Source organism: Staurois parvus, unplaced genomic scaffold (assembly GCF_062004578.1).
Source record: "Staurois parvus isolate SC_StPar_1 unplaced genomic scaffold, SC_StPar_1.0 ptg000078l, whole genome shotgun sequence".
NCBI lineage: Eukaryota > Metazoa > Chordata > Amphibia > Anura > Ranidae > Staurois > Staurois parvus.
The window spans coordinates 7,739,224-7,754,438 of NW_028317874.1; the positions used below are offsets into that span (position 1 = coordinate 7,739,224).

The 15,215-nt window shown below is 38.3% G+C and overlaps 1 protein-coding gene across 1 annotated transcript; it reads right to left on the minus strand.

Annotated features, from left to right (window-relative positions):
• Window positions 1-1,156: 1,156 nt before the first annotated feature.
• Window positions 1,157-14,952, minus strand: LOC149469242 (transmembrane 4 L6 family member 4-like). Its single transcript, XM_089669519.1, has 5 exons — window positions 14,664-14,952; window positions 11,622-11,711; window positions 9,076-9,224; window positions 5,950-6,166; window positions 1,157-1,565 (listed from the first exon to the last, which is right to left on the minus strand). Exons 1-5 carry the CDS (start codon window positions 14,835-14,837, stop codon window positions 1,548-1,550), a joined length of 648 nt encoding a protein of 215 aa, XP_089525645.1. The 5' UTR covers window positions 14,838-14,952; the 3' UTR covers window positions 1,157-1,547.
• Between the last annotated feature and the right edge of the window lie 263 nt (window positions 14,953-15,215).

Here is a 15,215-nt window from a genome sequence, read left to right on the forward strand (position 1 = left end):
TCAAGAACACAGGGACATGACCTTAAACTAACTGGAGGAAAGTTCAAAACTCAAAAAGTACTATTTTACTGAAAGAGTAGTTGATGCTTTTCTATGTTTCAATTTCTGTTGAGCCTCTTAGTACTTAAATGATGATAAAGCCAGTTTCCACAGGATTCAGAATTTGATTTAATCATTTCAGATAGCCCTGGCCAAAAAAAGGTAAAATGAAAAGGGCCTGTCTCCACTATTATCTTTAGTTTCCCTGTATCTGAACTTTTCCCAAGGGCTGACTAGACAAGGTTGTTTCTTTTTGTGGACGTGGCAACTTTGGTAGAAAAGGATGGCTGCACTTGCTCATGTCAGACCTGCCCCTTGATAACCAATGATCTGTTGACTGAGGGAATGAAGAAGAAGCAGCAAAAAGGTGGCAAAAACACAGGTCTTCTAAATGAATGAAGCTGAAGCAGAGAGACAAGCAGAAAGATGGTTGCACTACAGGTCTTCAGGTACATTTTACTCTTCAGCAAATCCTAAAGAGAACAGTCAGCATCGTAATGGTGACATCACAAAATATTATTCCAAATCTTGTATGACTAGCAGCCAATGGCAACAGTGCCTCAGATGATCTAACCTTTGCTCCATGGCCACTTCCTGGCCAACCTCCCAATCTGTCTTATTATTTAAATAATGCTCATATCAGCTCCTAATTGCCTGAGCAAATGGTTATACCTAGCCATAGGCCCCTTTTCCGAAAGTTCCTATCTTCAGTCCATGTTCCTAGTTCTTAACCTTCTGAGACCCTACTCTGTCCTGCCACTCTTGAATGTCTGGTTCCTCACATCCTCTGTGACACTAGTGCACCTATCACCTACCTGTTTCTTTGTTGGACTGATTTTGTGTGTACCCACCTTCACTCTCTCTCTGCATTCTGTTGTCTGCCTTCTGCCCTTATCTTTGACCTGTTTCCTAGATCTTCTTATAATTTTGATCCACTTCCACTCCACAAATCCTTTCTATTCTAACATTGTAGGAGCAATGCCAGACCATAGAGTAACTAGCTTTCCATGCTGTTCTATTTAATAAAAAGCCAGTATAATATAGGAACAGTTGATAAGGTCCATTCACATATAATAACTTATTGGGGCACACTTAAAAATAAATAATACAATTAAAATAGGATATAACAAGCTTTTATTAAAAATAATTTTAGGTTGATATAATGCTTATGGGAAGTGCAGGTGTTCAGACAATGTGGAAAGTCCTGGCCTAGAGGTTGCTCAGCAGGAGGGCGCTGAAAGTCTCCTGCAGCTCACAGGCCATTTTTAGGCAATAGCAGTTCTAGTGCAAAATAAATATAGATAACAGTGACATGTACGGGTGCAGAGGGTAACAGTTGTAGTATCAAATACATTGTTTACAATATCACAAGATATTCTGGTTTCGTACAACATAACATTCAGTCAGAGTCATACAGGCTCTTCATCCGTTGTCTGGCTCCACTTTATTAATTGCTTGGTGAAATTTGTACATAAGGCACAGGAGTCATATAATGTAGAAATTAGGAGTTAGACAGGTCCATCATTCTGAGTGAGAAAAAATAGATTTTTTTGTCATTGAAAATTTTTTTAATGCATATTGCACCTGTGAATTGTTTGGTATAAATTATTTTGCTAGCACGCATAATGTAGGGAAAGACAAAGATTTTAAATAAAATATAATAAATGCAGAAAAAAATGCAGCCCTTGTTGGTTCCCTAAATCAGTGTTAAATTGTGCATTTTTTCACCATGAGCTGTTTTTCAGTCATTCTCTGGTCTTCATTTCTGTAACAGTGTTACCTAAGGTAACCAAGCCTTTAACTAGTCTGATTGAGGCTATGTGCAGCTTCATTATCAGTTTTCCCCTATAGTTAACATAAATGACAGATCTCTAGCAGTGCTCTGCATGTAGGAAGCCTTTGCTAATGCTAACACCTGGTACAAAAGGTGGGCTGAACAAAAAAAAAGCTGAGAGGTCCCTCTAACTAAGCAATGTTAATTCAGCAATCTCCCCTGTTGAGCTATTGTGTTCTGACAGGGGGACTGCCCCTCCCTTACCAAAACATACTGATCACTACTGATTGCTATGGGGGCACCTGCTGCTCCATGCCATCGTTCAATAATGAACAGATTCTGCCAGATAGGCTGCTGTACACATGGGTTGAATGTCGGTCGGTTTCTGTTGAACCAGACTATATCAGCCGATATTTGGCCCATGTGTACCAGCCTTTTAGAATCAAAACTGAAAACATATAGACATCTCTTCTCATTGTCTAACACCCTTTAGTCCTACCTTTCTGTCACTACAGCTGCACACAGATCTTTGTATTTTGTACATCACTAAAGATTGAAGCTGGCCTGCAGCCATACACAATTGTTAAAGTGGTTGTAAAGGTTCAAGGTTTTTTACCTTCATGCATTCTATGCATGAATCATGTTGCAACTTTCTGTGTGCAGCAGTGCCCCTAGCCCCCTCAATACTTATCTGAGCCCATTGAGATCCAGCTATTTGCATGACAGCCTCGGCTATCCTGGGTCTCTGCCTCCTTATTGACTGAGACAGCAAGTGGGAGCCATTGGCTCCTGCTGCTGTCAATCTCAACCAGTCAGCCAATGAGGAGAGAAAGGGGGCAGTGCCAAGCCATGGCTCCATGTGTGAATGGACACATGGAGCAGCGGGTGCCCCCATAGCAAGCTGCTTGCTATGGGGGCACCCAACAGAAAGTAGGAGTCAGGAAAGCTGTGGGGGACCAAAGAAGAGGAGGATCCAGGCTGCTCTGTGCAAAACCACTACACAGAGCAGTTAAGTATAAACATGTTTGTTATTTTACAAAAAAAAAAAAGAAAATTAACCTTTAGTATCACTTTAAAGTATATCTATCACCCAAACTTTCTTTCTTTTTCATTTTGGATAAAGGAAGGAATTATTAGGACCTATGCCAATTTTCTATTGTCTTTCTGCATTCGGTAGTCCCTGGAACAGGAATAGAGGGGATATCCACTCTCATAAGCCTGGCATACACTAGCAGTTTTTGTTTTTTTTCAACCCAGTGGGTAAATGAAAAATAAACTGCAGAGCTCAGGAGGAGCCACTGTACTAGCAATCCAATGTTAGTACAGTGATCTCCCTCACTGAGCTATTGTGTTCTGACAGGGGGAAGGGCCCCCCCACCAGAACACTCCGGTCAGTGCTCTCGGTCATGACACTTCAACAGAAGGGTTTGTTGGACCAGCCACCTGTTGGACCAGCCACTGTACACACGGGCTGGGTTCAATAAAAACCATCTGCTACTGCTTGACATTACACATGTGTGTACTAGGCTTTAGGCTAGATGTCCTATCACTTTCTATTGTGTTTCCAGGGCAAACAGTGATAGGAATTTTCCTGAACTGGACTCCGATGGCAAAAAAGAAAATAAAGCTCACAATATCAACTTGCATTAAAACAAGAACATGAAAACATAATATCAAGAAGCCTACAGGCTATGTATGTCTGTAGAATGGTGGAAATTGATTATAACAAAATACATCTTATACACATTTTATTAAGTTCTTTAAGCTTGTTATCAATATAATACAGTAATAGTTTATTTGATATGCGGTCAACACTTTTTTTTTGTTTAGAAATGTTTACAAAGCTTTTCCAGGGACTTAATATTGATTAAAAAAGGACAGTTGAAGTTGTCTTCTATGAAAACCTACTTTAGTTAAAAAAGTAAGAAAGGGTTAAAATTGCTGGTCAAAAGCACTAGCATGGTAGTCAAGGAACTAACCTTGAAGGAGACTTCAATGTTAGCTCTTTGACTACCATGCTAGTGCTTTGGCCTCAGTGTCTTCTGAGTCTTTGTCTTAGAAAAATATATGGCTATAATAAGGGGTTACCATAAAGAAATAAAGAATTCTGACACTCATTTAAAGCATGCTTGTTCCAGGTCTGTGACTCAAAAGTATTGAAACAAGACAAAGCAAGGCAGTTGGTATTTTCAAAAAAGGGCCAGCAATGGCAACTCCTTACTTTAAGAAGAAAAGGTCCACTTCTGAAAATGTAGTGACTATGATGTAGAATTGTTAAATTATTCTTAGTGTTTTCTCTGTGTAAAAACAATATGCAAAGTACAAACAGGTTCTCTTGATCCATAACATAACATCACATATTTTTAAATACCAAGAAACATAATTAGTTATAACACAGACCATTTACCTTTCACCATGGAAGCAACTTTGTCATAGCCTGAAATATTAGTCTAGATAATATTTGGACAGGAGATTAGATTTACAAAGAACAAGCCCTTAATATATTAATGAATCCATGCCTCAGCTATGCCATTTGTTCCTTCTTAATAAGCAAACTTCATTATCATGAACTTTAGTTCACAGTATGGCTGCTAACCAAGGTGTTGTATGCACAGGATAAAAATTACTAGTGGTCATTAAATCTTGGCACTTGGGCAGAGTGTGGTGTCCTAGATGATTTTGAGGGCATCAGCTACTGAGTGGAGGCACTTCTGCTTAGAGACTAGCAGGTGTGTTCTGGTATTCGTCTGGCATTTGATAGGTAGATGTGAAGGTTCACATTAGCCTTTTGCAGATATGTGTTTCAGGTCTGTATCCAATTCACTCAGAAGCTGTGCCATAGCACTGGGCAGAAGGTACTTTAAAAGCCCATTCTGTACTAAGAGTCCCTGAAGACACCCTTACTAGTGTTAATTTCATAAGGCTCAATGCTAGGCATGTTAAGAGGCCTAGACAAACCATATATTATGTGATTTTCTTTGCTGCAACCACAGGTTGCAGGAAAGAAAATAGCTTGATTCCCCCAGGAACACAATCAGATTTTGATGGGGGAATCCATCCCGCAGCGCTATTGTGTTCTGCCTGCAGGGAGCCTTCCCGTGCTGGCAGAACACAATGAATACTGCTGGCAGCTATAGCTGCCAGCATTAATTGAATGCAAAAAATCCAGCAGGCTGGTTGTACTGAAGTCGATCAATTGGCAACCAGCCTGCCCATAGATGGATAAAATCTTGGCAGGTCCCTGTTGAACAATCTATGTCTGGTTTTCACTCACTGAATCCCATAAGTAGTCCAATCTAGTCAGTAATTGGGGATTTATCTCTAATTGGATTTACTTTAGGAAACATCTGAAAAAAATATATTGTTTGAACCTAATGTTCAGGGACAGTTTCTAATTTTCCAGTTTTCCAGCTATATGGATTGAGTGCCAGGAAACTTTTGTAATATTTACAAGATTGCCTCAACCACGTGCATCTAGTTCCTGCTAGATATTATAAGTAGGAAAGGCCATTCAACCAAAATGCACCATTGAGCTACCTAATTTTTTAGCTATATGGCGTTCATGCATTGTCTCTTTTCTGTAGAGGTTTCCATCGACTGAGTTACAATAAATAATTAATATTAGTTAAGAGTTATTTTATGAAAGTGCTTCTCATGTAGAGTATTTAGACATTTGATCCTCACAAGTGTAGCATTTGATATATTCCAGTACATAAGGAGTTTAGAATCTAGTACTGTGTTGTGTTTTCAAATACAGGGTAGAGTGAATAATAGAAAACTCCATTTATTGTGACTCCAAACTAAGCAACCTGATGTTTACTAGATACATATAGTATATAGTAAAATCTTAAAAAATCCTAGCAGTTAGAGCCAGTCTGCTACCCAGCTACCTAACCATGGATGTGGCTGTGTCATGGCTAGAAATCTTCACCACGGCTATTCAATAAGTGAGTGGATTTTATTTAGGCAGGAGGCTTGGTGTGTCCCGTACCTATACTTTTTATGCCTGTTTTCAACTTTTATTGTACTTTTCTGTTTAGCTGCATAACATTTATGTTTAGATAAAACAGATTTAAAAAAAAATCAGATTTTTTTTACAGAGAAAGCTAGTTACTAGGAAAGTTGTTTCAACTTACCCCACAGCACCCACAGCATTTGCAATCTCCACAGATTGTCCCTATTAATCCATTGATAGCTTGTATAGCACAGAGTACAGCTTGTACCCCACCCATGATTAGAAGCATACAGAAGAGGGTCAGATTCCAGGTTATGGTGGTTTCTGTATTTACTTCATATTTATCCTCCGTATATTTTAAACATTTTTCCCACAATGTATGGTTTCCAAGGTAATCCCTTAAAAAAATTGTCAAAATTAAAAACAGCCTTATTTTTCAAAAACAAATCCATATACTGTACAGTACATGAATGAATTACTGATGTTTAAAGCAGATTTAGTAATGTCATCTTGTTTGCTCTAAATTTATGAACCCCACTCATACTATAAGAAGGTCATTCAATCAAAATGCACCATTGAGCTACACCACTTTTTCATTTCTGCCTGTGTATGGAGCATGCATCCTAACAAGGACTTATTTTGAAATAACTAATCTGTTGGCAATGGTTGATCAAACCCCTGTATAAGCACAAGGGGCCTCTTAGATTCTGGAGTTCATTAAAAGCAGGGGCCACTACTGTTTGTAAAAGGTCCAAAAACCTCTGGGGCTGGTTGCCATCTGAGGTACCTGCAGAGAGCTTCAGGTCCTGCTCTGTAGGTGGATTGATCTCTGCCCAATAGTGTAGTTCCAGCACCAAAATCAACTATAAAATGGACTCCTGTGCTGCTTTCATTGGTTTTCCTTCAGGTAAGTAATTGCTGAACATTATTGAATGAGGGCCTTTTTCTCATTGATAGGGGTCTCCTGCCACTGACCATCAACAAAATGGAGATTTTCACCATGATTACCAACATAAGGAAGGTTGTTACATTGACCATTATTATATCAGGCAACAACGATCCATTATCTTCTGCGTTCAAAGACTCAGATCAAACGGGCATTAGTACAAACAGCGTGTTCATCCGCTGGTGATCAGAGGTTGTGCAGCTCTATCATGAAGCTGGGGAAGCTTGACAAAACTGTAGAAGAAGATGAAAGAAAGAGCACAAAAACCTTGTGCATTACGTCAATAAATAGTGACTAATTTTATTTTATTTAGTAAATATACTCACAAAAGTGATGGTAAAACAGGCATAAGTAAACCATAACCCACAGAGGGTTACAGGTAAATCCAAAAGGGGGGGGGGAATACAAGCTAACACTTTTTGAAGGGTGCTCCCTTCTTCATCAGGGTATTACAGCAGAATAAACAGGCTGAAATGCTGTAATACTGACACTCAGTGGCTGAATGTCTCCTTGCCATGGGAACTCTGCTATACTGAAGTTTCTATCTGCCAAACCCAGCTCTGATGAAGAAGGGAGCGCCCTTCGAAGCGCGTTAGCTTGTATCCCCCCCCTTTGGATTTACCTGTAACCTGTGTGGATTATGGTTTACTTATGCCTGTTTTACCATCACTTTTGTGAGTATATTTCCTAAATAAAATTAGTGACTATTTTTTGAGGTAATGGGCAAGGTTTGTGCGCTCTTTCTTTCATCTCCTTCTACATTATTATATCAGGGCCATGGGTGGTCAGTGAAGAATGTTTTTTGACATTGGTGGTAAGTGCAAATAGCCCCATTAATGGAGATTTTGCACTGACCACCAATGTAATGTGGGCATTTTCACGAACAACCAGGTTAACAAGGGGATTCTGCAGTGGCCAACAATGTGAGGGGGCATCTACATTCACCGCCACTGTGACAGGGTCATTTTCACTGAATAATAATGTGATGAGGGGCATTCACAGTTACCACAAATGTAATTGGGGTACACTGATCACCAATTTCACAACTGATTTCTGTACCAAGCAATAATGTAACAGTTGCATATAAACTGACAAATTATCAATGGCATTTACACTCACCACCAGTGTTTCGTGTGAATTTACACTGAATAATAATGTATTAAAGGACATTTACCGTATAGTAACCACAAATGTACAAGAGCTTTTATATACAGCCATTTTCTGGATGGGGGGTTTACATGGACGGGGCTGAACATTAGAGGGGCGTGGTGATGTGTGAATATGAGTTAGTTTACGGGGGGGGGGGGGCGGGCAACTGATGTTTGAATATGGGTCTAATGTTGTCTGAATATATGGTGTGTTACCTTAGGCTTGACTAGTGGAATATGAATATGATGGTGCTTGACGGGTATAATGGTAGTTGGTGTCTGAATATAATGGGTCTGGATGTGAGGGGGCTGCAACTTGGTGAAGGGGGCTTGAGGTAGCTGAATATGAAGGGCTGCATATTAGGAGGTTGTAGGGACTACACATGAGAAGGCTAGTGATGGTTGAATATAGGAGGGACTACACATGAGGGGAACCAGTTGTGGATAAGGCTGGAGATGAGCTGCTCTGTCATATACTAAATGGTTGCAGTGTGATAATCTGAATTGCTTTTGCCACATAAAATAGTTTTGTTGCATGATGTGGACATTTTCTTTTAGCTGTTCAGTGGCACGTTCTCTTAAAATATTGCCCAGCTTTGATGGTGCCATGAAGATTGGTCCAGCCACCGCAGGCACAATTTTCATTGCTGGATCACCATTCCCTACACCTGAAAACAACACCAGGGAGGGATACAGACAGAAAGCTTGAGTGAGTTTTTTTAGAAAAATCTTGTGATTGTGTAAGAAGGGAATGGGATGGGTGGGACTCTAGTTTGCCCAGGGATAGGCTTTAATTCCATTATTTATTTGATGTAAAAGTTTGCAAACATAAATATGATTTAGGAGGGGGTTTTTTTTGCATTAAACTAGCATTTAACTGTTAAGCTTTATTTTCTCATAAAATCATTATTTTATCTTGCAGCTGAGTACACTATAATATGTAATTATTTTCAGTCATGTGTCAGCTGTCGCTGGTTCTCATTGCTGAAAATAACATTCATTATACCATTCAGCATCTAATTTGCTGTTATGTGTTCATGCTATGACAATAAATGAAAGTAAACAGAGAACAGAAAAATATATAGGCAAAATACAAATAAATTCTGATAATGTATCTTTCTTATTTTTTTAAATGTTTCTATATTTTAATTTCATTTTCTTATTTTATCTTTCTAATATCACACTTATATGGACAGTATTAATTTAAGCCTACCCATCATTAAAAGGATAATCCCAGATATATTGTTGATCCTGACTTTTAAAAAAACATATTGGTCCTTTATTGATAGCCACTGCAGAAACAATAAAATTATAGCCGGCTCCGACAAATCCAATAGCAGCAAAGAGGATGGAAGAAAAACTCTGCAGGGAAATAAAAAAAGACAGAGGTTTATCAAACTTTCTACTGTCAAATAGCAAAATTGTCAATATGTAAAGTAATGGCTTAAAAATTCTTGCAAGTGAACAGAGTATAAAAAAAGAAAGATTATTTGTTGCAGATTATAGTTGCATTTTAACCACTTGCCCTCCAGAAGAGTTACCCCCCCTTCATGATCAGGCCATTTTTGAGATATGGTGCTGCATTATTTTAACTGACAATTGTGTGGTCATGCAACGCTTTACATAAATTAAATTTATGTAATTTTCCCCCACAAATAGAACTTTCTTTTGGTGGTATTTGATCAGCTCTGCGTTTTTTATTTTTTGCGCTATAAACAAAAAAAAGACCGACAATTTTGAAAAAATAAATATTTTAGACTTTTTGCTATAAAACATATTAAACAAAAAAATCTTAATAAATTTAGATTAAAATTTATTTTGCGACATGTCTTTGGTAAAAAACAAATTCCAAAAAGTGTATATTAATTAGTTTATTTAAGGTACTTATATAGCGCTGTCAATTTACACAGCGCTTTACATATATATTGGACATTCACATCAGTCCCTAACCCTCAAGGGGTGTACAATCTAAGGTCCCTAACTCACATTCATACATACACATACTAGGGCCAATTTAGACAGGAGCCAATGAACCTACCAACATGTCTTTGGAGTGTGGGAGGAAACCGGAGTACCCGGAGGAAACCCACGCAGGCACAGGCACAACATGCAAACTCCAAGCAGGAGGTGCCGTGGCTGGGAATCAAACCAACGACCCTAGTGCTGCCAGGTGGAAGCGCTAACCATTTAGCCACTGTGCTGCCTTTACAAATGGCAGTATATAAACTGTGATTTTTATTTATTTATTATACTGGTAATGGCGGCGATCAGCGACCAATAACTGGACTGCAGGACAACAGCAGGCATTCTGATACTAACTGACACTGGGTGGGAACTGACTAACTGCCACTGATATCTCCAGTGACACTAATACAGTGATCAGTGCTAACAAAAAGCACTGACAATGTACTAATGACACTGAGCAGGATCAAAGGGTTACCAGTGTACTCTTTTGTGTTTACTGTGCGATGTTTTACTAGGGGACATGCTGCTTTCTACCTCTCTGCTTTTGTTGTTTACACAAAGATCTCTCCCCTGTCTTCTTCTCTGCCGATCACCGAGTACCGGCCATGAATCGCTGGCTGGGACCCGGTGATTGACATCTTCAAGGGCCAATGACAGGGTGGGTAGGGCGGCACACACATGCACGTCCTCCAACCTGGAAATGCAAAATCACGTATTTATTTGTCCTGTTTAAAGTGTTATTAAACCCTATAAATCATACAGTACTTGTCCACTTGCCTACCAGGAAAATTTTAATTTTTCACATACATGTTACAATCTGCATTATTTGTAGAAAATTACTTAGAACCCTCAAACATTATATACTTATCTGAAAGCAAAGGCCCTGGAGAATAAAATTGTGGCTGTTGCAATGTTTTATGTCACCTGATATTTGCGCAGCCATTTATCAAACAACTTTTCAGGAAAAAATACACATAAATTAATTTTAATGCACACAAACACTATATAATACCCAATATTTTGTAATGTATAAAATGTGGTGCTGCGCCAAGTACATAGAAACCAAACATTCAAGATTTAAAATTGTTAACGCCTGTGAAATGGAAACAAAGTTATGGTACCTAAAATTGTCCATAGGTGACACTTTTAAAACCTTTACAGGTTATCAGTTTAGAGTTAAACATGAGCTAGAGGACTAGAATTATTGCTTTCACTCTGACATTTGCAGCAACCTCACGTGTGGCGCAATCACCATTTACATAGCAGTGCAAGACCTACACGTTTGCGTTTGCATGCAAGCATGGGAGGACAAGGGTGCTTTTAAATTTTATTATAATATATTTAACATTTTTTTGCACAAGGTTAACAAGTCCCTTGTGATACGTTTATGAGTTAAAAGGTACCCATTACTGAGACATCAGGAGTCTATTAGACACTTCATCCTAGATTGTAAGCTCCAAGGAGCAGGGCCCTCTAATCCCTCTTGTATTGAACTGTATTGTTACTGTACTGTCTCCCTCCCTAATGTAAAACGCTGAGCAAACTGCCGGCGCTATATAAGTCCTGTATAACAATCATAATAATATCTTTTTTGTCCTTCAAAGTATTTGATCAAACACACAGATCAAGTGATCAGGCAACTGTAGAGTTGGAAAACTCCTTCTAACAAACCACATATATTTCTGTATAGAGTAATATAAAATTTGCTATTGCTCACCCACTGAAAGTAATCATTGTATATATTGAAAACGATGTACAGGAAAAAAAAGCTTACCCATGTTTGTATGTACTTACTGCAAATCTCTTGCCACAGCTTTCATTGCCACAGCACCCACAGCAGTCATTTTTCTTCATGCCCAAAAATACCAGAGCAGGAAAAATCATCTATAAAATGGAAACCATTGGTGAAACAATTTGTGATGCAGAGGTCTGACGATTTAAATAGAATATTTGCATATTACGGTTTGTGCATTGTAATAGGAGAGATTTCATCTCTCAATCTTTCACTGTTGCCAGTTGTCCTGGACTGTAACGTCCATTAGGGTTACATGTGTAGTTATAACTAATAATTGTGAAAATTAACCTAGAAATACTCCTGAGGGTGCTGCCCAATTTCCTTTTATTATTATTGAGTGTAAAATAAACATTTTGTTCTGTCCTTAATTTTTAACGCACCTTTGACTTTTTTTTGCATACTAAAAGTCCCTCAAAGAAAATCTAGATATATCCTCGGTATATACAGTATAAATATATATGTCTCAGAGTTGATGGGCCAATGATTTCAGCACTGCAGGAGCCACTCAGCAGCTTTAAATCAAATAATTTATTGAAAATTATGTAAAAAATAGAGAAATAATACATAAACTTAGTGTGAAATGAGGGACGTATACATACAGCTAGGTATTTTACTCTGTATTGGGAAGAATACTATAAATGAAGAACAGCCTAACTTACTCAGTAAATAATTATAGTTTTTACCAGGTCTGTCAGTGCAGACAGACTTCTACTGGTCAAGAGCTCTAGCAGGGTGCAAGCCATTTAGCTTTCTTCAAGGGATGCAAGTCATTAATCTTTCTTGAAGAGGGGCAAGTCATTTAGCATGCTCTCTGCAGTGTATATCATAGCCGACTGCCATTTTCTTCAAGAAATACAGTTTCCCCCTTTTTTTACCCCATGCTGAATCTCTGCATTGCTGATCTCCTATAGCCCCTTTCAGTGATTCTCTGTCTAAATGTACTTGCTAGAGCATTAGCTGCATATCATTACTCCGACCCCGCTTCCTGATGGAACATGCCTGCACAATGTTTGTCAGTATGGCTGGTTAAAGTCTTCAGCAGAGATGCATGTGACAGGGTGATGATGCAAGAACATAAGTGGGAGACAAGGGAAGAGTGTTGTTACCCCGTGGAAGTGACTGGACAAGGACCTTCCTGGAAGGTCTGGGGACTATTTAAATAAAAGTTCCTGGTTTGAAAATATTGAAAACAACTTCTGAAATGTCAATAACATGTTAAGGCTTTTATGAAATGTTAGTGTTTGGATTTAGATCTGTTTTAGGCAGTATGGTCCACCTCCTCCTTACCTCCCCTGTTTTAGCATAAACCTGGTAATTTGTTGGATATCTAAATGTCCAAAGACTGATACATTAGTGACTCAAAAATATTTAAAATATGTAAAACATTGCACCCCTGTTGGTTGTCCACATATACAAAATTTCATATCATTTTCAGAAGTATAAAATAATTCCCACTAAATTGTATCATCAAAATGGCATTATGTAGATTTTTTTTTCTTCCTGAAATGAGTATTTAGCTAGTATCTATTTAAGGCATTACCAATTTATCTCTTATAGGAATTGTATCTATATCTCACATGGTTATATTCTCTATTCTTAACTGCAAAGATTAAATAAAAAGAGTCCTGCGGTACCCCCACATGCCATAAATGTGAGTCAGAACAAGGGGGCTTTATGTATATGGTTTGGTCATGTATTAATGTCAGAACGTTTTGGTCTGAGATTACTGTGTTCATTTCAGTTAATGTTTTCTCCCCAATGTCTGTAGCCCTAATCGGAGTCTTCCCAGGGTATTTGATGATATTGAGGTGACTGCTAAAGCTAAACAATTCTTACGAATAGTGCTCTATTACGCCAGGAAGGTCATTGCATTATATTGGATACGTTCTGTCCCCCTATACATCGGTTTGTGGAAATGTTTATTAATCAGAACTTCCCACTTTACAAGCTAACTTTTGAGGTGAAGTAAGTTCCAGGGAAGTTTACTAGACTCTGGGGACCCTGGCTGGACACACAAGACACCAGTGACTCTCTTCTACATTTAGTTTCTGACCCTATAACTTAGTTACCTTCCTTGCTACTACCCCCTTTTGGGCTGGAGGTAAGAGTGTCTTATGACATTTAGGAAAGTAACTAGCATTGTACACTTTTCATATTTTTTCTTTTAGTAACATTTTGTGGGGATGGGCACCTGCGTAAATAGACTCAATTTAATAACATACATGAGTGCAGGATTCTTATGTCCAATTGCTTACTCTAGTTTTTGTTGTTGCATGTTTAATGTAAGTTTTTTTCTTCCTGTTTGATCATTTTGATGTGCATATACGTGAATGTATCTGTTTGTTGCTTCAGTATGTGCGGAATTTACAGGCTTTGATACTCCAGTGCTGTGACAATTCCCTTTGTATACGTTGTTTGTTGGACAGCACTTCGCCTCTGTATTGGCTTGACAAGTGTAATTTGTATGTGCAATTTTTTTTCAATAAACTAAGTTTTAAAAAAATAAAAAAGATTGTGGTAAATTAATCTGATCCATGGGGCAATGGGGTTGATTTTCGAAAACTGGAGAGTGCAAAATCTGATGCAGCTATGCAAAGAAACCAATCAGCTTCCAGGTTTTTTTTGTCAAAGCTTAACTGAACAAGATGACGTTAGATGTTAATTGGCTAACATGAACAGCTGCGCCAGATTTTGCGCTCTCCAGGTTTAGTAAATGAACCCCAATGTGTTTATTTGCTAAATAACAAATAACCCCGTTTATGAAAATTCTACATGTAATATGCTTTTGTGAATTGAGCTTATAGTCAGCTGCAAGCTGCAACCCTATAGATTGTGTTATTGTTGCTTTGTTATTGCTATGGTATGATGAGAAAAATCATGCGAAGACCCTATGCATTATTAAACAGCTGCTGCTTACATAGGTCTTTAGTTAAGGTCTTCTTTATTTCAGAAAGCCTCCTAAAATCCTTATCATTCCTTTAATCTGTAGCTTAACAAAGGTTTCACAGTTCATACATATTGGTATATTGTGCTCTACTCACCAGCAGTCCAGATCCCAACAGTCCACCAAGGTAGAAAACTTCCCTTGATATGTGATCATTGCTCTTTGCAACCTTTCCAGCAGGAAAAAACAGTAAGATGTTGGCCAGTAGACATAGAACAGCTAAAGGAATGAGAGTAATGCCCAGGCACTTGGCACAACCTCCTGTACACATCTTTGACCTCAACAAGTAACTGGCCTTTATATATCAAAAAGTCGCCACTTATAAATTATTGCTCTCCTCCTGTGAAAGACAGTATACTGTTATCCACAACTGAAAAGCTATTGTCTGTGGTTTTATGGTGACTTGCCAATTTATATGTCCCACAGCGTGTGGATAAAATTCTATGACATAATGCTCTGAGCAATAGTTTGTCATGACAACTAATAAACCCTGTTAATATTCTACTTAAGGATCCAGGACAGACACATAGACTTTTCTTTTGTCTTACAACATGAATTTATAATGCTTCCTCAAAAGTCACACAGCAGTATTGTATTGATGCAACAAACTCAAAAACCTGTAGATTTTGACATTTCTTTTGGGTCCACT